Source organism: Dermacentor albipictus, chromosome 9, assembly GCF_038994185.2.
Source record: "Dermacentor albipictus isolate Rhodes 1998 colony chromosome 9, USDA_Dalb.pri_finalv2, whole genome shotgun sequence".
Lineage (NCBI taxonomy): Eukaryota > Metazoa > Arthropoda > Arachnida > Ixodida > Ixodidae > Dermacentor > Dermacentor albipictus.
The window spans coordinates 108,678,609-108,704,387 of NC_091829.1; the positions used below are offsets into that span (position 1 = coordinate 108,678,609).

Here is a 25,779-nt window from a genome sequence, read left to right on the forward strand (position 1 = left end):
ATAGTGACATTGAAGGAACCAGCAAAACTGTGAATGGCGAAACTACCGTTTTATAGGGAGAACCTCTGCCCTGAAAGACACGCTGCACTCAAAGCACAAGGATAGCGGTGAACGCACTCGGCGATTGTCTAAAATCTGATCTGCCGGTTAAGCGTGTCCGCTTCTATACATGAGTTATCGAACGTCCAGCGTAATCGTTGGTGCCCACGTCTCTTTCAGGAAGTTAATTCATTCATGTCACGTTTACATGTGATCAAATTACACAAGGTTTGGTGACGACAGCGGATAAAGCCATCGATAACGTTCCAGAACCTTTTGACATACGCAAGCGCGTCCTACGCTGAGGGATAGCATTAACATTTCTTAGATGAAGAAATGCGGCCACTCGACAAACAAGTACACGTGTCAATATTCTAAGGCTTCGTGAAGTCTGACGAAATTGACACCAACGCCGATAATGATGTATGTGGTAGCATTCTAGCGATAGGAGCGAGGATGCATTGTATAGGCATCCTAGTCGTCATGTTAACGATGCGACGAGCGCAGACGCCAACAATAAGGCCAAAGTAGTTCACAAAATACGCGCCCAATATAGGCATACGTGTGCCTGCAACAATGAACGTACATTGAAAGGTGCGTCGGAGACCCAAGTCGACAGTAAAAGAACATTGGCCATACATGTTGAGAGAAGAGTTCTTGGCTGCTCGAAAGCGCGCAGTTATTTTTGGCGCTGTGCCGGTATATTCACGCGGCAGTGACGACGCTGACCTCTTCACCTGCGCTCTCGAGAAATCGTTGACCGGCAATCCTGCCAGTGTCGTAGAGCAGATGTCTTGTTGTAAGGTAAGAGCCACCGGCTGCCATCAGTGACTTTGCGGCATGTTTCCCGGCCAGCTGCATGGGAAACGGCATTGACTTACGCTGGAACCGAATGTGCTGTGATACCAGAACAGCACTAACCTTTCCCTCTTTCAGCGAGAACCACTTCTTTCTGTTGTGCTACCAGCAGTATGCGCCGCGTCGAGAGCTAGATCAGGAGCTGGACCAAGAAGGGAATCTGTTACAGTATTAACAGTCAAGGTGGCGACGATGGGGCAGTGAGAGTAGTAATGTCTGAGCAAGTTTTTGAATAATTTCCTCCAAGAGAGCCTGTCGATCTTCGAGGTGCGACAGCAGAAGAGTCGTTGTTGCCATAATACCTCTTGCTGAATAATCAGTGATGGGGTCGGTGAGCTCGGCAAGATTGTCGAGGGACATGTCTTCTGATATGGTAGCCAAAGTGATCACCCAATTCTGCGGCAGAGATTGACGGAACCATTAACGTAACAGCGGGCTGTTTGCGTTCAGCCTAGCCATTGAAACACAACTGCATACGACGTGGAGCCCACTGTTGGCGGTCGCCGAACTCCTGTTAGCTGAGAAGCTGCGGGGGGTCCTCATTTCAAGTGGTCACAGGGAATGGTGCCGTGTGGCGCATACACAACGTCTTGCAACTCCTTAACCGTTTCAGATGATATAGCGGAGAGAGCGTGGAGGAACCTCGCGCCCTGCGAGGTAAGGCGCCGAAGGTTTAAGATGGCATCCTTCTGACTTAAGTAGACTGCGTGATTTTTTGGCCTAAAGGACTGCAGATGAATCTGCGCCGTGATGAGGCCATTCGCGCTGGTCGCTTGTCTCTCGTTCATAGCCTTGTCCATGACGTCATGCTCGCCGTAATCACGTACGGGTCCACGTTATTGGGACCAAGGTTCGATCCACTACTACAACGCAAGAGTCAGGGAGTGAAAGATTTGAGAACCGTTCCAACCGTAGCAGGAGCCGAAAGGGCTCTTTTTCATTCTTCTTCCCTTTTCCTGTAATCTCGAAGCTCGGAGCACGAGGCACAAGACGCATGGCCCAGGAAGATGATGATGTCTGCTAGAATGCATTCAATTGCCGACTAGCGCGGCTCGTTTGAAGTAACGGAACAGAGAGATCTATCGATGCCTTTTAACTAGGTTCTGCTGACCTTGCGAAATTCGAGCAAGGGAGTTCTCACTTGAACCTGCAGCTTGTCTTCGTCGACAACACGATCGTCTTCTGCAGTGCTGGGATTACACTACCGGCTCTTTATGGGGCCTACTTTTCTTGCTCATTTTTATATCCATTGTCTGTTTAGGATAATCCTTAGAATTAAGCTCGTGCAATCCACCATAATTTAAGCTTTTCATTTGTTTTTTTTGTTGTTTTTGACATAAGGATGTGTCATGAACTAGCTTTAGTCACTTGTGACATTGCAATTACCGGTGCGCGTAAGGCCTCACCGGGTGTCTCCTATGGCCCACCTCGGCATGACCAAATGACGGGTCTCCCACCGAAAATAAGCTTGACGCTCGTCTACCTAAAGAAGCGAAAAAAGTCGATGACCTTCACTGTTGAAGACGGAAACCTTTGTAACTATTGGTCACTGATGTCACTCACGACATCGGAAATAGCGCCTACCAAAGTCCTAGTATGCGCATACTTTTGAATTTTTCTGGTGCAGCCTGCGTCGCAATTTTCACGGGGACTATGTCTGGCTTGCTGTTGAAACGCACTGTGATATTTGCTTTCGGAGCCACATTATCAACGTATGTGTTGAGAGCGCGTCACTGTACGGAAGGTGCATTTTTAGAGACGTCGAGATGCACAAAAGGAATTTTGTTTGTCGGAGGAGGCGGTGCGCTGGGTTGGACGTCTTCCGTTGTGTTGCGGTATTTCCCCTTCAGTCACTTGCCCTCAAAGACGGTGTAGTCGTTATTTGAGTGCACTGGCTCGCTGTCGGAAAAACAAAAAAACTGGGCATCTCCATGTTGACGTGCTGAGACTTACACTTTATCACTGCGGGACGCAATACGAAGAGGGGTAGTCGACGGGAGTGATGGCATGCAGTCTGTCATTGACTCGGACGGCCTCTCCTGCAGAAATCACAATTGGGCCTCCGCTATGACGAAACAATCGTAGCAAAGAAAGAAGCTATGCTTGCTAAGTTCACTTTGTGTCCGTCCTTCAAGGAAAAGAAAATTACTTGTGAATTAACCTGAGATATGCAATGAATGCCAGAGCTAGTTGAGAAGCAACAGGGGAATTTCATCCTTTTTTTGCGCACATATTATTAGAGGCCCAGGGATAGCAATACCATTCCATGGTTAGTGACAATCTTTATTTCACTGCCGCTCTAACTACTGATGTTTCTCTCACCTCCAGGTTATCACTGGTGCTATGCCCGGCTGGGTGTTCAAAGACCACGCGGTTCCATACGAAACAATTCTTTCACTAGCGATTACGCTTGCATTCTATAGTTTCATGGTTGGTCAGATAAGCAAAATAAAGGAAGAGAACGAAAATGGGACTTCGGTGAGTATAAGTTATCTCAATGCTTCCTTCGCATGCGTTCTACATAAGAGTGAGTCTGCATGCTACGCACAGGCTGGCGCCGCTACAGTCGGTGACAGCCGAAGAATAAATGGGATATGTGTGCTGTTTAACTCAAACATAATAATCATAAATCACAAGAACCTTTACCCACCTGTACGCACGCGTTCAACTGTTGTGTGATCGTAGAAAAGAAACACATCATGCCGCAAACAGCTCATGTTCTTTTCGTAAATATTTTATCGGTATCAGCTTAGCTATTAGGAGTCTCCGTCTAGCCCTCTTTAATTAAATACGAATAATTTAAACAACAACCTTCAAATATTATTTTGTTTATTTTTCAAGATATCCCTAAAGGCCCTCACGGCTGAGGGGATGGCATAAGGGGGTGGCAACAGGCAAACAATAAAAAATAGAATACTTCACAATTTCATTTAAAAAAAAGGAACCATCATGTGGCAATATAATGTAAGTACCAAGTAATGTTGATTTCGACAAGCACATAGAAAGACCAAAAGAAGCAATAACATGAACACGGCAGTAGTCTAAATTATGTGACAATTAAACATTTTCCAAAATACCGCATAATATGAAATTAAATAACAAGATCAACATCATTAGGAATACAAAGTAAAAAGAAACGGTTCAAACATGAGATGATAAAATATGCATCATGTTAAGCAGTAGTTAAGCCAGACATTAATTTGCAAAACTTATCGGAATCAGTGGCAGTAGCAACACGTGGAGGCAGAGCATTCCAGTCAGTTATGGTGCGTGGTGTGAAAGAATGTGCGTAGGTAAATGTACGACATTACAAGTGCTGTACTTTAAACGTATGGTTGCGTCGCTCAAAGGTGGAAGACGTCAAACGAAAAAATTCATTAGTGCTGAGTGATGATATAGTTTATCAAAATGGGATAAACGTGCTTTTCGGCGGTTACTTAGGTCTTGCAAGCCTGTGCGTTTCTTTAATGTTTTGATGCTGGTATGACGTGAGTAATCAGAGTGAATAAAACGAGCTGCGCGGTTCAGCAATGATTCAATAAAATTAAATAAACATGCTTGATGATTGTCCCCAATAGCAGAATCATATCCAATTTTAGGTCTAATTAGTGTACGAAAGGCCCGCAATCGGAGGTGAGAAGGATCATGCTTGAAGTTATGTTTTAGGAGACCGAATCACCTATTAGCGGATGTAAGAATAAAGTTTATATGGTGGTTCCATGTTAGGACTGAAAGAACGTGAAGACTCAGATACTTTCATGTAGTTCCAAATTCGAATGTAGCACTATTTAAGGTGTACACGGTTTCGGTTTGAGAGAGACGGTTGGTAAAAGAAAAATTTTGTTTTCGAAAGGTTAAGTTCCACGAGCCAGGCAGAGCGCCGTGCTGTTACTGAATCGAGGTCAGGTTGTAGGGGTAAGCGATCATCGTTACAATAAATTTTGAGGTAAATTACAGAACCGTCAGCGAAACGTCTGATTTGGCAAGAAATGGAGTTAGGGAACTCACCAATAAATATAAGAAAAAGCAAGGGACCAAGCACGCTTTCTTGTGGGATGTCGGAACGTACTTGGCGGAAGGACGAATTATAGTTATTACCAGTGCTGAACTGACATTTCCTACAGAAAAAAATCTTTAACCCATGCAGTTACATGAGGGGGAATATATATCAGTGTTAATTTCCGTAACAACCGATTGTTGGCTTTCTTATGGAAAGCTTTAGAAAACCTAGAAGTATAGCGTCGACTTGAATAATCGCTACTTGAACTCGCTAAAAGCCGACGTATCGACCAGCAGTTTGCCCGCTTACCCAACACCCCAGCGACATCTTCCTGTGCCGACGCTCCTAATCCCAATAACAATGACGATATTAACAGGATCGTCCGGCATGAGATTGAGGCCCCCTATCCGGCTGCCTTCGACTCCAGCCCCACCAACGCACCTGCGGTCACGGTTTCCCATATCCAGGCAGTTGTCCGCCAGGAGTTCGAAAACATGGGTCTTCACACCATCTGCCCGGCCCATCGCCTTGATACCCACCCGGCTTCTTCGATCCCACCGCATCCCGCGTCTTCTTATCCACCACATTTCCCCAACCCCTCTCAATGGCGCACTGCTGATGACAAGCCCATTTCTTTTAACTGCCATCGAATCTGGCACATTTGTCGACACTGTCACAGTCGCTGGTCTTCCCCGACCCGGTCTGCTTATACCGCCTACTCTCGCCCCACAGCTGGCCCTTCTAGTCCCTATGCCGCACGCTCGAATAATGCCGCCACTGATTATCCTGTGCCAAACCGCCCCTATTCTGGCTCACCTTCGCCTCAACGACAACAATCTCGCTCACCCCAGCCCCGTCGCTCCTTTTCGCCGACTCCCTTCGGATGCCACTCCCAGCCGAAAACTAGATGATACTGCGCCTCGAGGTGACGCTGCATCGCGCCCTACGTAGCCAACTCCTCTACTGACGTTGCACACTCATCCGAACCTTCGTGACGTGCAAGTCGCTGGTGTTTCTGTATCTGCTCTTATAGACAATGGGGCGCATTTGTCGGTAATGAGCGCTGACCTTCGCAACCGCCTGAAGAAAATAATCACGCCCACCCTGACGCCTGTTGTCAATGTCACCGATGGCGGAGCAGCCCCCGCCATTGGTATGTCTGCCGCCCATGTCTACTTCGCCAATCGCTCCACAATCGTGCTATTCACAGTAATCGCCCACTGTCCCCACGACATCATCCTCGGCTTAGACTTCCTCTCCGCACATTCAGTTCTCATCGATTGTTCCGCCAGTACTCTCCGTCTTAACCTGCCTGTTCTGGATCCCGCTGAACCACACCCCAGTCGCCTCAGTTCATTCGACTTCGTTCACTTGACACCTTCAGCACTGACTTACGTTGACTTAGTGTCATCCCAACCAGTGCCCGATGGTCACTACGTCGCGGCTCCTATGCGAGACGTCCTACTTACACACGGGATCACAGTACTTCGTGCCGTTATATCTATTGCGGCGAATTGCGTCTGCCTGCCAGTGGTGAATTTTGGCTTGACGAAAGAAGTGCTGCCATGCGGGGTGTCTCTGGCCCAGCTTTGCTCATTCGAGGATCACTCAATAGCATCTATTGAAGTGGACGACAATTCAGCCGATCCTCCTCTACCATCCTAGTCGGCAACTTGTACCGTCGCCGTCGTACAGAAAATGATTGCGCACGACATGCCGTCCGAGCACGCTCGTCTGCTCTACCGTGTTCTGTTTGTCTACGACAATATTTTTTTTTTACTTTAAAGGGACACTAAAGGGAAACAATAAATCAGTCTAGACTAATAAAGCATTGTTTGAGAACCCTGCAGGCAGTCATTTCAAAAAGATAGTTTGAATTTTAGATGAGAAAATGAAGGTCCAAGTATCAGTATTTGAATTACGCGCCGAAGCCCCAGCGCCGGTACGTCAGCGTGACGTCAGGGATTCCAAAATATGTTTTCACATTTGGGCCGCATTGGCTGAATAAAGGTTCCCGAAACTTGCCATGTTTAGTACTTCGTTCCTTTAGAACACAATCTAGTCAATCTGTACCGCTATATATAATTAGTAGGCCCTAGAAGATGCCATCAAACTCCACGATGTCACAGCCCCCAGGTGCGGGAACTTATATAGGTGTCGCCACCCGTATTTCGTTCTTGCGCATTTTCTGGCTTACCAAACGTCTTATCGTTGTAAGAGTGGTGTTTTTGGAGTTGTAGAACGGTGATTTGCTGATGCAGAAGAAATAATTTTTCACTTTAGTGTCCCTTTACCAATGGCCCTTTGGCTCAAGCTACAGCTGTTAACCACCAAACTGTTACCGGCGATGCCCCTCCTATTCACCGCCGCCCGTATCGAGTGCCACCCGCTGAGTCTCAAGTTATTCACACCAAAGTTGGCAAAATACTTCCAAAGAACATTATTGAACCGTCATGTAGTCCATGGGCGTTACCAGTTGTAGTGGTCAAAAAGAAGGATAGCTCATGGTGATTTTGCGTGGATTATCGGCACCATAACAGGGTTACCAAAAAGGACGCGTATCCCGTACCTCGGATTCACGACGCCCTTGACTGCCTCCACGGTGCTCGCTATTTCTCCTCTATTGACCTTCGCTCCGGCTACTGGCAGATTGGCGTGGACGATCTCGACCACGTGAAGACTGCTTTTGTAACACCCGACGGTCTCTATCAATTCAAAGTGAGGCCGTTCCTTCTATGTAACGCCCCTGCCACTTTTTAATACATGACGGACTCCCTTCTACACGGTTCGAAATGGTCCACGTGCCTGTAATACTTGAACGATGCGTGATTTTTCCGCGTGTTTCTGCGAAAGCACAACATCAAACGGACTATATGATGCATCGACCTGAACTCGTGGCGGGAGTGCTGGCTCAAAGTTTGCGAGTATTGGTGCTTCAGTCAGACTCTCTTTCAGCATGTCAATAGCTGTTTGGTATTTCGCAGTCCATGTTAGTAGTGCATCCTTCTTCGTAAGCTTCGTCAGTGGTTGAGCGATCTTCCCGTGATCCATGATGTACTTCCTGTAGCGAGACATCAGTCCTAAGAATGATCGCACTTCCGTTTTCTAGCGTGGTTGCCCATAGTTCTTTATGGCACTCGTACGTCGTGGGTCTATGGCAACTTCGCCTCTAGAAATTATGTACCCTTCGAAGCTGATAGATTCAGCAGCGAAAGTGCACTTTCTAAAGTCCACTCGTAGGTTCAGGTCCGTCAGTGTCTTCAAAACATCGTTAACGGTTTGGATCTGTTGTTCAATGTAAAAAATGATGATGCATATAACATCCATATACACAACGACACGTCCGTTGTCGATGAGAGGTTGCAGGCCTTCATCCATGATGCTTTGCATGGCTGCCGGTGCTGGACACTGGCCAAAGATTATGCGTGATGGCTCATAGTGCCCATCTTCAGTCACAAATGCTGCCTTCTCGATGTCAGCTTCGCGTGTTAGGACATTCAGAAAAGCTTTCTTCACGTCAAGTTTTGAGACATGTCGCGAGCCTGACACCTTGTGAAGTAGTGTGTCGATTCTTGGCTTTCGGTAAGCCCGTTGTGTTTCTATTTGTGTTCAGGAAACGATAGTCAAGGCACATTTTTTTGTGTCGATTCGTGGTGTGGCCGGTCCACAACAATCACAGGTGAGGCTTATGCCGACTTCGACTTGCGGATTCTGTTTTTCAGCCAGTCCTCAGTTTCTTGCCTTATGAACTTTCTGTTCACATCACTCGTCGCGTACCGTTGCTTTCTCATCGCTGAGGTTAATCGTACGCGTGCAGAGACCCAATTGGTTGCCGGGGTTTGCAAAAACATGAATGTTTGTGATGAGTTTTGACCTCATCCTTTCTGTTTCATACGTAGTGAAGTCTGCCGATTGCACCTGTAACATCTCACGTCCCACTTCCTCCTGTGATGGACGGTGATGGAAGCTTGGGACTCCCTTGCTTGTGGAGGTTCGCGGCACTAGTTCCGCACACTGCAGTGGTTGCTTCGTTTTTATCGTTGCACAGTGGCTGTTGTGGGGTGGCGTTTTTTCGATGTTCCGCTTCTGACGTTTCTTGTGAGCTGTTTTTCGCTATCCACTCAAGCGTATGTGTTCCATTCGTGTATCGCTCAATGTAATCGACTTTGATGTACTGTCGCCAGTCAGTCCCTATGACAGCGTCATGTGGCAAGTCGTTCACCAATTTTACATCGACGGTTGCGCTTGCGTTGTCGATGGCGATATGGCCTCGAGTTGCTCCGACAGGAGCTGCTGCGTCTCCGAATGGTCCCTTGAGTATGCAGTCTGTGTCTTGTACAACATAGAAGTTATGCTTTTCTGCAAACGCTGACGACGCTAGAGTGGTCACTGACACTCGCCATCAAAATCTGCGTAAGCCTTTCATACTGTGCTACTCTTTGGGTCTCAATAAGTTTGTCTAGTGTGGTGTGCACGCCGAGTGCCTGGAACTTCTCGTTTGGTGCATTTGCTGAAAGTCCCAACGCTTGCTTATACGGCCTTCTAATAATACATTTTATCTTGGCTTTCTCCGCAGCGTAGAGCTTGAGCTAAGGGACTACATATACAATACGAGTCCATAAGAATGTTTCCAATATTAGGATCAGATTGGCTTTTCATGCCATAGTGCCTGTTGGACGTCCGCTTCACTAGTTTTATTGTTTTTCGAACACTATTTTCCGGTACTCTAACGGTCTCACCATAATGGTCATTTTGGATATGTGGAGTCCCAGTATTCTCAGGCTCTTCCCTATCGGTGTCCTGGTGCCTTCTACTCTCACCACAATGCCGGCCTTTCCTTAATGCTCTTTGGACCCCAGCATGGGAGTCTATGGAGCAGAAGTTCTGATTTATGCGAGGAACACCTCAGTTCATTTTCTCTGATGCAGTCTTCAACCGTTTAAACTCCTGTTTGGAGGATTTCTCCCGCATGCCCATCGCTTCCAACCGCCACCCAGAGGGCGATATCATCCGCGTATTGGCTGGGTCCAAGTCCTACCAAATTTTCCAGCCTCGGAGGTAGACAGATCTTTGCGACGCTGAATAGAAAGGGAGATAGGACTGATTTATGTGGGGCACCCCTATTACCTTGTTTGAGTGCCTCCGATTAGGTTTCTCTAATTGAAATCATTGCCTTACGATCCGTCAAGAAGAGTGATGTACACGTATGTTTTACGTCCTACACCCAGCTTTGTAAATTTTGGAGTATTGCTTCAAGCGTGACAGTGTCAAAGGCCTTGTTGGATCGAGACCTATTATGGCCTGCAAAAAGTTTACATTGGAGAGGTTCATCAGGAGAGGGCAAAGCCGCAAATACAGAATTTGCACCTGCATGCAATCCTTTACTGCAATCTGAAAACGTTTGCATTACATTTTCCAGGAGCAGCAGTGCGTAATGGGTTTATCGGATGCCGAGTTCTTTTGGGGCCACTTCTTAACGGCTCTGGTCAATGGCCTGGTCTTGTGTTTCGTCGCTATCGCAGTAATGTTACTGGCTGGAAATAAGGACCACCGATACGGCGACGGAATGGACCTTAGCCTGGTGACCGTGTCGTTCCTCATCTTTCTGATTGGGGATTGCCTGCTTATCATATTCTTCACGTGGGTGTTCCCTAAAGGTGAGCGCGGTCCAATATTACTGCGATGTACTTTTAGTGCTGTTGTGAGGTGCGACCATGTAATGATCGTCAACGGCGGCAGTGATTACGACTCCATAGCCACAACCGCTAATTCACTTTGTACACGTTCCACCATAGCTCACGCTTGTTCTACGCTAGGTGACGACTCGCGCAAATTATTTTAGTGATGCTGGGAACACAGATTTGTACGCCATTTCTTTAGCGATTTGCACTAATAGTTTTTCAGTATAAAGCATCTGACATTTACCTAACGTAAACCTTCTAATGTAACACATGGCAAACACTTGGACGGTCGTGCAGCTAATTACTCACTACTGACGCTGTTGCATATGTAATAGACTGTGAAGAGGCTGTGGAAGGGACTACATATGTCGACGTCACAGTCAGTGGCTGCGGAAATTTATGCTCCTATAACATAGCGCTTAACTCTACAGGTCTATCCTCTTAGTACGCTATTCACATCAAACGTTCCATTTCAAGCTGGTTTAATGCATATTTTGATTTTAAGATGCTACAGGTTTTTCTGCCCCAATTAAGGTGCAAACTTTGTAGAAGCTTGGTTACGTTGTTAAATGATTAGAACGTTACAAAGCGCGAAATGGACAAGGTCTAAAAAGCCGCATATTCACACGAAATTGTGGGCGTGTGGGCACGTGTGTGAGTTTACGTGCATTTTGCGCCCATGTGCACTTCGTACTTTGTAACATTCTTATGCTAATATTCCTGAGCCATGTACATAATTTTCCTTTGCCAGTTACTTTTGCTTTGACGCTGCTACTACGGGATTGTAGCTTCGTTGAGACACTACTGAAAAAGTGAAGGCCTAATTTTTAATATTTCGAGGTAGAATAATCTTGTATTGGTTTTTGTGTAATCGTGTATGTCTCAACGCTAACTGCGTCCTGTTATCCTGCGTTATACGAGACCTCAGTCTACACGAACAAAAAACAACACGATTCACGCTTGCGCGGGTGTTAGCACATTTGAATACTTCATTTAACCGTATCACCACCCGTACAAACTTCTGCAGTCACTTCGTTGAGGAAAGTTTGTTGCCTCAGGGTTATTAGTTCTTTACCAGTAAATATTTCGCCTTCTCAGTCACAAATGTTTGGTGTACTCTGTGTAAGTGTGTCAAGGTTGCATGATTTTTTTCCGAACCGCTAAGCAACTCGTCGAAGAGAAAGCAACCCAAAGTTTCGCATTTATTAGAGAGCCAGGTGTTATAATTTGGCTAGAATATTACAGAAGAGACATTTCAACACGCCGAGGTCAAAAGCAAATTAAGGCAGATGTCGCCTCACGATGACTGTCGACGGTAATGCGAACAGAATTCGAGCAATGAAGCGACAAATCGTACTCTTGGAGTGACGTTCATTTAACACATGTAGTGGTAACTTCCATTAGTTCGGCTATACGCCATATACTCCAATTTCGTCCTGCTTTTTCGCCTACCAATGTCGCCCATGAGCATGTCGCCATGACGACGGCTGTATGACGCCAACGCACACACAATGGAACTATGAAGACAAACAAATAGATAGCGCGTTAGAGGTTGTATAACGACAATAGCGTGATGCGAATGGTATGCGGACTCAGATTGTGACGTTGGTGTAATGCCAACAACGTGACGAGGACAACGTGAGGATGATGGGATGGCTGCGAACTTATGACGACCATGGCGTGACGGCAACACGATAAAGACGGTGGAATGACGAATACAGCGTGACAAGGGATGCATTATAGTTGAAGTAGTAAAGGCAAGGCGCAGAAAACCAGGACTCAAGAAGAAGAATACAAACGACAGGACTGGCGCTGGTCCTGTCGTTTGTGTTCTTCTTCTTGAGTCCTGGTCTTCTGCGCCTTGCCTTTACTACTTCAAGCATGAACCAACTAGCCCAAGCAAGAGCTTTACTTGATGCATTATAGCTTGTCTGTCTGACGATGGTGCAATGCCGAAGATAGCACAACGAAGGCACAATCATGTTGAATAATGGCAGCATGATTAGGAAAGGACGATGATCAAGGATTAATGTACATGGAATAACAAATGTTGCATGACGACGATGGGTTGATGACAATCGGTTGACGTTACTGAAGCCATGAAACAACAGCATGACAATGATGGCATTAATAACACTTCATCAATGCGACTATGTGACGATGATGGCTCATGACGATGGTATGTTGAGAGAAGAAATTCGAAGCTCCAATCATGACAGTGTAAGGGCCGAGACGGCATCAAGATGCCGGTACGACGACGTATGCGAAACAACGACTCTATGGTGCCGAAGGTGCGAAAACGGCTAAAGGACAATGTTAATGTGATAAGTGTATGATAACAATAACGTATCAATGACTGTATTATTAAAACTACCTGACGACGTTCACGTCACCGACCATGGCATGACGCATGACGATGATGGCACGGCCAGAAAGGCGTGACAACAGCCAGACAACGGATGCGTGATAGCAATTGTCTGACAATGACGGCATGGAAATGAGGACATAATCAGTATTGAATGATAACAGTGTGGTTAAGATCGACAAAATATTGCCTTCAACAGAAGGGCGACTGCGCTAGGACGAGGCTGTAATGAAGATGATGGAACGAAAAGAATCGCTACCTGGAGCACCTTTCTTCCAAGCGAGCCAACTGCTTGCTTCATCTGGGCTTGCGTAACACGATTAGACAGACAGACAGACAGACAGACAGACAGACAGACAGACAGACAGACAGACAGACAGACAGACAGACAGACAGACAGACAGACAGACAGACAGACAGACAGACAGACAGACAGACAGACAGACAGACAGACAGACAGACAGACAGACAGACAGACAGACAGACAGACAGACAGACAGACAGACAGACAGACAGACAGACAGACAGACAGACAGACAGACAGACAGACAGACAGACAGACAGACAGACAGACAGACAGACAGACAGACAGACAGACAGACAGACAGACAGACAGACAGACAGACAGACAGACAGACAGACAGACAGACAGACAGACAGACAGACAGACAGACAGACAGACAGACAGACAGACAGACAGACAGACAGACAGACAGACAGACAGACAGACAGACAGACAGACAGACAGACAGACAGACAGACAGACAGACAGACAGACAGACAGACAGACAGACAGACAGACAGACAGACAGACAGACAGACAGACAGACAGACAGACAGACAGACAGACAGACAGACAGACAGACAGACAGACAGACAGACAGACAGACAGACAGACAGACAGGCAGGCAGACAGACAGACAGACAGACAGACAGACAGACAGACAGACAGACAGACAGACAGACAGACAGACAGACAGACAGACAGACAGACAGACAGACAGACAGACAGACAGACAGACAGACAGACAGACAGACAGACAGACAGACAGACAGACAGACAGACAGACAGACAGACAGACAGACAGACAGACAGACAGACAGACAGACAGACAGACAGACAGACAGACAGACAGACAGACAGACAGACAGACAGACAGACAGACAGACAGACAGACAGACAGACAGACAGACAGACAGACAGACAGACAGACAGACAGACAGACAGACAGACAGACAGACAGACAGACAGACAGACAGACAGACAGACAGACAGACAGACAGACAGACAGACAGACAGACAGACAGACAGACAGACAGACAGACAGACAGACAGACAGACAGACAGACAGACAGACAGACAGGCAGGCAGACAGACAGACAGACAGACAGACAGACAGACAGACAGACAGACAGACAGACAGACAGACAGACAGACAGACAGACAGACAGACAGACAGACAGACAGACAGACAGACAGACAGACAGACAGACAGACAGACAGACAGACAGATAGATAGATAGATAGATAGATAGATAGATAGATAGATAGATAGATAGATAGATAGATAGATAGATAGATAGATAGATAGATAGATAGATAGATAGATAGATAGATAGATAGATAGATAGATAGATAGATAGATAGATAGATAGATGGATAGATAGATAGATAGATAGATAGATAGATAGATAGATAGATAGATAGATAGATAGATAGATAGATAGCAAACGACTGAGGTAGGCAAATCAACTCTTGGTAATAAAAGAAAAAGCGTCGTGAAGGTAATTTAATGTGTCTTACAACATGCAAAACCACTCAGGGAGACAGAAATACGCTGGTTTAGTTGGGCTAATGATACGCGCAGTAATGATCCCGCAGTAAGCTTGGGTTCAATTTTCAAAGGTGACAAGCGTATATTCCAATTTTTTCTGCGGTATGAAAAGTGGTAGTAATGGACCTATTTCTCCAGATTCTTTCAAACTAGGACGACTGAAAATTAGCGATAGCTCTAGCTCAGCTGTGGAGGGGGCAGCGCTTGCATTTTGCAGCTGCCAAGAACTCTTGATGGCGTAATAGACAAGTTTACACTTACGGACTAGATATGTACGTGTTATGATGCTATTCACATACAAAAATATGGAAACATCATCGGACTCTACTTGTCAAAAGCACGATTTGATTGTAGGCTGCACCATAGGGCGGAGCCTCCAGAATAGTTTAGACCCACTAAGGCTATGTAACGGGTACCTAAGTCTAAGCAAGAGGCATTCTCTCATTTTTCCCCCTCGAAAGGCGACCACCAGGCGCTTCTAAGCACGACCTCGTGCTTAGAAGCTCGACACCATAACTCCAAGCAAACACAGCGGGTCGTGCTTAGAAGCCCAACACCATAACCCCTAGGGAACCAAAGCGGGTATTAAACCGAAGTATCACTGAGGACATCTACTTCCCAGTTTGTAGATTAGGGCCAAGCCAGCGGACATTGCACATCATTGTCATCTGCGACAACGCCCCGCGTAATTTCTCATGAAACATTGCTGTATAAAGCCCAGGCTTTGTTGCTAGTGTGTAGTGTTGATGGCATCTGGCTGTGGGTGAATGCACATAGGATGACTCGAATGCATTGGACGTCTTGGAATAGGAAAGATGAGGAGCATCCCAGGCACCTCATCTCTCCCATGCTCTCGATAAGCCAGTGGATGATTCAGTTTGCAGGTAACTCTATCCGTAGCATGTGTTAACCAAGCGTTAACCAAGTATGCGAAACCTAATGGTGCACCCTGCGGCACGTGCTCAAAGCAGTAAAATGAGTCAATTCAATTTTACCAGAGTACGCCAGAAGAAATTTTAGCTTCTTCTTTTTTATAATGCAGAAATATCCAAACTCTTTCTCACCATGGCGCCTACGCAGGTTTCGACCGTTTTGGTTGTTTTGGGTGCATTGTGATTCAAGGAGAGATGCACGCATACTAACGCTGAGGCCCTCGACTTCGCGCCGACATTATCGCACTAATTATTTGTAATATTGTTTGCAGGGTGGATGGCAATCGGCCTCGCTATTGTGCTAATAGATATTGCTCCCTCCTTCATCTCAACAGTGACGCGTCCAATACCGTTGCCCAACTACTTGCTAGCATCAAGGAAGTCGAAGCTCACCGCATGTGTTTTGCCCCACGCAGCTTTATACTCTGTACTGAGAATTATCTGCATCGCAAGAGACTACGAAGGTTTGCACTGCATCTATTTTATTCTACACAGCCATTTGCAGACTTTCAAACTTCCCCTAAGCAGAGAAGCCTGGTTTCATCTAATTTGTCTTTTTATTATCATTTGCCGTTATTTTTATACTCTTAGTGTTATCATGAGAAGCCAGCAAACAAGGACACCAAGGACAATACAGGGGAAATTGTTCTTGCTATGTGAAGTAAAAAAATATTAGAAATAAATGAATTGAAAATGGACGAAAAAACAACTTGCCGCAGGTGGGGGACGATCCCACGTCTTCGCATTACTCGTGCGATGCTCTACCAAACGAACTACCATGGCGCCGCCTTCCCATCCACTTCCAGCGGTATTTATGTGTTACTACTAGAACTAGCCTTGGGATTGGCCGTTATGTCGTTAGGTTAGGTGAGTGGTGGCGCTGGCTAACACTCCCACGATTAGTTGTATTAGTAACACACAAATGCCCCGAAAAGCGAATGGGAAGACAGCGCCGCGTTAGCTCAATAGGTAGAGCAGCGCGCACGTAATGCAAAGATGTGGGATCGCTCCCCACGTGCGGCAAGTTGCTTTTTTCATCCAATTTCAATTCCATTAATTTGTGATTTTATTTCAATACCTAAGTAGAAGTTATTTCGACTGCGTTGTCCTTGGAGTCTTTGTTTGCTGGCTTCTTATGATACGATTAGTAAAAATCAGGCCCCGCTGTTAATCCCCTCTCTTCAAGCTCATTACTGTTGGTATTGCATTTTACCACTACGTCGTACTTTGCGTGTATTATTTTGTATTACCACTTCCCTTTATAACATTTCCGCCATAGAGGATAGCTGAAATACCATAATCACATTCACTGCAGGCCTTCCCCTACAGAAGGTTGCCGAGAAAAACCAATTCCCTCGGCCCGTATATTTGGGTAGGAGATCGCGGTGTATTTGGAAATGATTTCCAAGACGAGGTTTGCATATTTCATCACTTATACTATAATTTTCAGAACATCTTGAAACAAATATTCTTCGTTTACTTTTTCTATCCGAAACTTGGAAGTAGTGGTTTAAACGTTGAAATGGGAGGCGGTTACATTTTATTGCACTCCAATTTTTTTGCACATCTTTGAAATCCCAGCCATCATGAGATATTCATCGTCAAATTTTAGCCCTCCCTTTGATGTCGAAAGTGGACTCTCAGGCAACACACTATCTTACGACAATGTCTGGTTTGCTGCGCTCACAGTCATTTGGTTACGAATTTCTGCAAACTAAAGAAGCCCTGTGTATCATACAGCCCATGAACGACCTACCAAAAGCAATGTTCTTCTTGTGTTGGGAAGAAAGACATCATATAGACAGGGAATGAATATAACCATGAAGTGTTACGCATGCAGGTACATTGTTCGAAACAGAGTTTAATTTTATTTCAATACCTTGGACATTGCAGAAGGCGCATCATGGTCACTCGTCACCAGGAGAGTGCTTGACAAAGACAACGTCACTATTGGGGAACTTTGGGGAGTAATGCTTATCTGCGATGTTTTCATGATGTTCTTAGCATGGTACCTATCCAATGTTCTTCCCTGGAGCACCGCTAATCGACAAAGCCCAATTTTCTGCCTGCTGGTACGCATCACAGCGTTCTCTGATAGATGATGCCAAAAAAGTCGGTATCAGTTGTTTTAAATAAATGCGGCACTTCTTGGAATAACTGGAAGGCTCTTCTTCAGGCGCGAATGCCCTAATGCCCTTGCCTTTGAATAACTCTGGGATAGTGCATCCATGTTGAAAAGCGAACTCACGGAAATAATCATTTTATTTGCCACTTGATGAATAATTTTGATACAAGATTACAGGCTGAGCTTTTCTTAGCTTCTGCCTTGCACTTTGCATTTCCCAATGGAAAAGCATTCCCAACTCAGTCATAATTACGACGACATGACACTTAATCGTACGCTTTGGAATTCTTCCACTGCCAGGAACAGTCATGGAAGCAAACGCCGCAGCCTTCAAGATTTCATTAACTTCCAGTGAATTCACACTGGCCTCGCTCTGCTGACACAATACTTGTGCGGCAAAACTCAAGGTGTAGAAAAGTAATTAACAAAAGGAAAATCACCGAACCGACATCCACCGAGACACCGAGACATCCACCGAAACGTAACTACGTGCTGCAAAGAAAACCCATGCGGGTTCCTCGAAAGGAAAGCTTCGCAGGTTAAAAACAATTAGTCCTTATTAGGGACTCTATCCCGGGACCACCGCCTTTACGGTGCAACCGCTCTACCATCCGAGTAACCAGGCGGCTAGCAGATGGCAGGGAAAGTCGAATTTATCAACAACTCAGAAGCAAAGGCAAGGATTTTACGCAATAGTTCTTTTGCAGTACTTAGCTACATTTGGTGGATGTCTCAGTTTCCTTTTATTGATCGCACTGTTATTACTAAACGCTGCTGATCTGTTCGTTGGGACTTGTTTGCACAAGTGTTAGCTACTTTTATATGGGACGGAGCAATTAGTTTTGCGGGAGTGCAGCGATGCTACAAAGAAAAGCTGCGGACCTCCCGCGTGTTTTGAATGCGTCCCTAATATATCTATTTTCGATTTCGTATGAAGAACTTCCCGACTTTTTTTAGCTAACATTTGAGACTAATGCAGCGGTGCTGGCATTACTAAAAGCTTGTAGTTGGCTTGCCGTGGAAAAGCGCTAATTAAATTATACTAAGAAGCAACTTTAAGGGTCAGTTATGGTTTCCTGAGTGCCTAATGCAACCTTTTATTGAAGGCCTACCTAAATATCATCCAGTCTAATGGAATTGAAACGGCCTGGCGCCCATTGAAATAAAACAATTAGGAATCAGTTCGTTTATTTTTGCATAATTCATACCTTTAGCATGACTATTGAACGGAAGAAGTACATAGTACAAAGCTTCAATGTAAAAGCAAATAAGCAGGCGTAAAATCAATGCAGTACTGGAATGTTTCTCTAAAAATATAGTGGCATCGAAAAAATAAAGAATTACGGCAGTTATCAGACAATTTTTAAACTGCATGTAGGTTCGCACAACAATAGCCGCAGTTCATTGCCCTGCGCCAGGTCTAATATTTCAATTTTCTGTATTTTACTGGTATATATGGGTAAGTGAAATGATATTTTCATTTATTTAAGGCCTCGGAGCTACATGTTTGTCGTGTGTCGCGCTCACGCAGCCCGGCTATTGGAGAAACGCACCCGCAGTGGCTGTAGCCGAAAACGTGAACGTCAAGCAAGACGTCAATCGATTTGAGGAACTACAGCCTGACGACGAGGTTATCATCACCACCAACAATCTGACCAAGGTAAGGAGATTAGTGGTCTAAGAGAAACACGGGCAAGCAGGGATGCAAGTTATAATCTAGGTTTAAAGTCTTATTCTTTTTTCGTCTTCGCCTTCGGGCATGCAATAATTATCGCCCTGAAATCAGTGTTTCCTGTCATACAAAAGGGTGATTGCCGAGAAACAAGAGTGTGGCCGTTGCAGGTGAACTTGCCCTGTCAGTAATCTTTTCTTGGTCCGGCAATGTTTATATTTCCATAAGGAACCCGCCATACTATTCCATTGGCTATGATGTGGCGCTGCACAGCTCGAGGTCCCAGGTTCGATGACCATCGTAGCGGCTACATTTTCACAGGAGGGAGGGAAGGCGGGAAAAATGCAGAAACGAGCGTGGACTCATTTAGGTACAGGTATTAAGGTACACGTTAAGGAACCTGAAGTAGTCAAAATTATGTTCAGGTCCTCCTCTGACGGGTGCATTATAACCATTTCATGGTTTTGGCAAATAAATCACCAGAGTGTATTTCTTATCCTCTTAAACAATCAAGATAAATGCAAGTATAAATCAAAGTAAACATGAAATGAAGATAACCACATATGACTGCTTTCAAGCTACAAAAAGGTTTATTGAAATCCGTTATACGACTACATTTATGAGCGCACGAAAGGAGTATTTCGATGTGAGTATGGTTTAGTGCCACGTTTGCTGGCATTTCTTACAACTTTCGTTACCAGAAAAACTGAAGCACAGTGTTCAGCGCAGCCGTGACAATTTTCACCATCCTGCCGCTACAATGAAATCGACATGTTGTGAGCGCCGTCGCTGCAGAGGGCGTCCACTTTGGAATGATTCTAGATGAAACTGATATTTATGACTGGTGTACCAGCCGTAAAGACAAGCGTGGTAAAGCTCAGCAGTGCAGCCAGCCTATTAGCAATCACGTACATGCAGCAAGTGCTCCGATCGTACTATAGATGCGGACATTTGTGCTCCACGTCCCAAGTTCACGTACAAATCTCCACGCTTATTAATTCCATGGACAGCAAGAAAAATAACATCCTTCATAGCCATAATTTCCACTTTTGGTATAGAATCCCACCCCTCTTTGTAACTCCCTATGTGACATTCAGAGTATCGAAATAAATAAGTAAAGGAAATTCAGTTAACCCTATCCGCGCACAGTTTTTACGAAGGCTATCGCGATCATTAAGCAAACAAAATACCAATCCCAGATGAAGCTTAAGCGACATGGTTACTCACTACGAGCTCGTGATAGTGACAACTCTGACAAGCTCTCCTAATTAAAGGAAATGTGACCACGGGCGAACCAGCTCATCAGCGCACACGTTTTGTATTTACGGAGCTGAGACGTGAAGCTGACCTCAACATCATACTAGCAGGCATCCGTTGATGTGTAAATCAGCAGAAGTATAACAAGTCGCCCAGATGTTTCGTTTTTGCGACAATGTGCACGGCACTGTTGGCCAGAAACTATACCATCCTTAAATACATGCGTGGTTAATTCAGCAGTGTGACCCGACATCACCGGCAGCAAATTCAGAGATTGTGATACAAACGCCAACAAACATTCTATTATTCCGAACGTACGCATTTTTACAATTACTTTGACAATTGTTTTGCGCAAAACAAAACGCCAACAGTACACGTACCGAAGCTTAAGTGGCACGGTTATTACGAGCATGCTACAGAATCAGTGAACAGAAAATGTTTCATGGTTATGGTACTCAAGAATACCACCACGTGCGAATGAGCACTTACGTTGGTGCAAACCTTTCGTTAGTCGCAGACAGCCGGGGAGTAAACTGCGCTTGATTTCACCACCATACTAGCATCCGATTACGTGTAACTAAGCAGAATTCTAACAAGTCGTCCCAAAGTTTTGTTATTCAAAGAAACGTGCATGGCACTGTTTGGCAAGAGAAATATAGCAGCCCTAAAACTGGCGCGTTAAAATTCTGCAGCGTTGCGGGCCATAGCGTGCAGCAAGTGCACCGACCACGATACAAATGTTTACAACATTTCAGCAATTTCAAACTTCCGCAGTTGTTTGATTGATTGCCCTTGGAAGCGCGGTTACCCAGTGAAAACGCGAACTATGCTCAAGCAAGGCGTTTCCGGACAGTGTATGTGGGGATGTTATTATTAATATGCATTTTCTTATAATGCGCCACTGTTCAGGAAAGACACAACGATAAGGCTTGCGGACCGATCCTGTGTGCTACGTCCAACGAGATAGCGGTTCTAAAGTTTCGCATTCAGGAATTTCTTTTGGGCGGATCTCAGCTCTGCATGCGCAGAAATATAGGACAGAGTAAGCTAGGAAGTTTGCAGAGGCCCAGTGCGATGCTACCAAACGCAGCACAGCGGACGATCAATCGCCGATTGATTTTACCGTCGCCGCGAACATTGGGGATGTACAAAGTCCGTCATTCGATTGCGCGCAGACACGACCCTTTAACCAAAAAGACTGCAGGGCTGTTAGTATAAAAACACTGCCTTCATGAACTGTCACTTACCTCTTGATAGGCGTCAGAAATACAGGCGCCGCGGAAATAGAATTGCAAAGCGCCCGACCAAAACGTTCACCTGCAACTGACAAACGTTCAAGCTAGAACTCATCAGCGCATGACACAACTACCTCGTTCACAGAAAGCGCGCAAACTGAGCGTGTGAGAGCGCGTACCAACTCAGAAACGTTCAGGTACTCCGAGCTAACAGAAACGGGCGAAGAGTTCCAATACGACGGCGGTGTTAAGTCATGCGACCGACCACGCGCAAATCAGCGCAAAGCGTGCGCGTGCATGCAATGACAATGGCGATTCGACTTCGTTGGGCAGTCATTGCTCTTTTTTATGGCAGGGGTTGCAGCCTAGCCGTGCTGGCGGTTGCACTAGCCCCCGTGTTGCCGTATTCGGCTTTCTAGACATGTAGGAGAACGTAGGAGCATAGGACACGATTGATTCCGTTACATCATGCGGTAGGCGGCAATGCGCAGCTGTTCCGGTGCTCTGCCTATCACTTTGTGATGTTTGATACCGATATGCTTTTGCAGCTTCGGTCGTTCATTGCAACTTCTCAGTTTACCACTTGCGTTGCAAGTTTGACTCTGAGTGCAGCAGCTTCATATTGCTGGCTGACATGACTTTTCGGAAGAGCGTGCGCAGGAGGCAGCCATGAAAGAGACTTAACATTCCACGATATGGTCGCGTAGTACCTGTTCGGTTGTGTGTGTTGATCCCACATATGTCGGGTACTTGTACATCCCGTTGGAAACATCCATCGGACATCCAGAGGAATAAAGTTTTGGGATTTCGTTTAGATCCCAGAAGTGCAATCGGGTGGATTTCCGGAGGATGTCCTTAATGGGACATCCCGAAATTATTGTGCACATATTATCCACTGGACGCACTCACCGGAACTTGGAGGTTCGGAATAATCGGGATGTCAATAGAATATTTATGGTCCAATTGGTAATGCTGCTAGACAACGTATTCCGCCTAAAGACATGGCTCTCTTGAACTGCGCAAATGTGGGCCAAACCCGCGAAAGATGATATACTCGGCGCGCAACGGTCAGGTATTCTTGGTTTCAGAAAAAATTTAGTTCACTATAACCGTTCGCACAACACTTTTCTTTCGTTAAAGCGGCTTTAAACACGCGGTCCTCTATGGGCGTTTAAAAAGAGTAGCATTAACTTCGTTACACTCATCATTCTGCTATGCCTCGTTCCATTATAGCGAGGTTTGACTGCGTTGTTGGGCCTCCGATTTATGCAACAGCTATTGTAAGATTAATCTTGCAGTGTGGTTGTGTGGCACTATTCGATGTTACCTGCTGCTGTCTCAGGAGCGTGAACGAAATTGATGCACGGATGAGTCAGTGACGAGAGCTGCAGTATATGACTACAAAATAAAAGAAAAAAAAGAAACTAACTTTTCAATTGGGCGCATTGAAACACCTGACCCGCTCTTCGGTGCTGCACGCACCAGAAGAGTACACCGATATCTACGTCCAACAGAGTTATTCGACTGGACAGATTTAATCACGGCATATTTGTTCAAGCACTTATATTTAATTTTTATTTTGTTTTCTACTTTTCCTAAGTTTTATAATCTGCTATTACCCTAGAGAAACATACCTACGTAAAGAGCGGAAGCTCGAACCATATTGCGGCCGAGAAAATAATGGCCTGACCACCCATCAGGGGGCGTAGTTTTTTACTCTTCCACCTTATTCAAAGGTAGGCAGCTTATTATACGTCTACAAGCTTACGTACACACGTCCCGTTTCCATAAAGACGTTGATGCTGCGTCGGTCATGTGCCGCTGGTTACGCGCACTCCACCGCGCGTTTGCACGCGTCGCCTTGCTCGGGCGGTTTACTCTGCACAGATAATTTTGCTGTTTCTCGTGTTAAAAAACATTCTTCGGAACACGTTTATAATGCAGGGTGAGCGCATTTTGGACGTGCAGCGTAGAATCTGAGCTGTGGCACTCATTTACCGCGCAGCAACTCGTTCGTTCTTGCATCCATCTTTTCCGGATGATCATTTGCATTACTTCTGCATAATTTTCAAAAGGTCACTCGCAAGGTGCTGGGTTTCATTTCATTTCATTTATTTGTTGTTTGAGACATACAGCTGTCTCAGGTGCTGCCGCAAAAGGCCGTATTCTTGCCAGGCAAAGGCTGTAGCACCCAAAGCATAGTGACGTTCTGCAGCTAACAACAGCACAAGAAGTATTACAATTTTCAAAACATGATAACATATCAAAAGAATAAATCATTCGAATCTTAATCAGAAAATGTTAAAAAAAGAAAACAAACAATGACATTGAGGTACATAAGGAAGTTATACAATAATGCAAAGAACTTCTTATATGCGGCTCACCCGTACCATCACAGAAACGTTTAAGTTGGCAAGGATCGAGTGGTGTAATGTGCACTTCGGATCATGCTCTGAAGGATGCTCACCTCACTGTATATGCACGCCGTATGCGCCTGGCCTGGTTCACAACGCCACTTTTACTTTACGCGTTGCTAGTCGTTTCTAAATCCTTCTTGTAATTTATGTCTTTATCATCTGTGATCAAGATGTAGGGGTTTATCGCGATCCAGTATATTTTATTCCCAATGCCCTTTGTAAACAGAAAAAAACTATAAACTTTAATTATAAACAGTTATATATATATATATATATATATATATATATATATATATGTATATATATATATATATATATATATATTATAATTATAATTATAATTTATTTATTACATTCTAATTATAATTATAATTATAAACAGCTAAAGCTTTGCAATAGAGAAAACTGTTCGCATTATTTTCCAATCTGCATGAGCTGATTCAGCCCTGCTGGTTCTTCAACAAGCTTGACGGCTTTTGAAGTAAAAAGTTTGCTATCCGTAAGTTTATTACGGCCATTTGTACGGTATTGCTAAAAGAATATATTAGGCCTCTTGCGCTCCACTAGGGAGGACGTATTGGACACTTTTGCAGCCAAAGGAAAGCTGCAATTGAAATCGTTGTTACCGAAACCGAAAATAAAGCAGAGCAAAATCACTCATGTATATTCTCGGAAGAGAAAATTAGGGATTGGATTAGCGGCTTTGGGCACTTGCGGCAATGTAGTTTGGCCGCAGGGCCCTACGGGGTGTCCGCTCTTTACCTATACGTTTCTCTCTGGTATTACGGCCGCGCACCACTGTAGGTACATCGCTGTTTAGGTAATTCCGTGTTTCAAGACCTGTGATGCTTATTAAGTGAGCATGTGAACAAAGCCAAAATTCCTGGCACATTGCTTTCAGAACATATAAATTATATCGTACATCTCGCAGAGCATAGAAATAAAAAAACAAGGTATAGAAGACGTTTAACCTTTGTCATTGGGAGTGGAACGCGATAGCTTTTCAGGCTTCCCTGCATCTGGAATATATGTAACCGCAATGTTTAACAGAAAACACTGGTGCCGAACGCTAAGCACGCAGGCGAGCCTTCTCGTAGAAAAGTGACCACTTGCGTGGGCCGATCCTGGAGGTGGTGTACTACTTCGCCAAAAAAAACATACATAGTTTTTAGCTCTCCAGGGGAACGGCGCGAAAAGACGAAGGACAAGGAGGGGAACACACACGAACGCTGACAGACGACTGCATTTTTACTAACATAGGAGCACACATATATGCCGCAGGAAAGCATAAGTACATCAGTGCCCATGGCAAAAATAATGAGATACCGATTCGGTTTCCCCAGAACTACTTCAGTTGTTAAGT

At 45.1% G+C, this 25,779-nt stretch overlaps 1 protein-coding gene across 4 annotated transcripts in view; it reads left to right on the forward strand.

Annotated features, from left to right (window-relative positions):
* Window positions 1-25,779, forward strand: part of LOC139050018 (phospholipid-transporting ATPase ABCA3-like) — a 278,463-nt gene that overhangs the window by 116,410 nt on the left and 136,274 nt on the right. For 2 of the 4 annotated variants that reach the window (XM_070526088.1, XM_070526090.1), the window contains exons 5-9: window positions 3,226-3,375; window positions 10,317-10,554; window positions 15,983-16,174; window positions 17,604-17,782; window positions 19,367-19,495. In XM_070526088.1, the coding sequence (XP_070382189.1) occupies window positions 3,226-3,375; window positions 10,317-10,554; window positions 15,983-16,174; window positions 17,604-17,782; window positions 19,367-19,495 (888 nt within the window). Of the gene's footprint in view, window positions 1-3,225; window positions 3,376-10,316; window positions 10,555-15,982; window positions 16,175-17,603; window positions 17,783-19,366; window positions 19,496-25,779 lie in introns of those variants that run through there. The other 2 variants (XM_070526091.1, XM_070526089.1) reach the window with 2 other exon arrangements.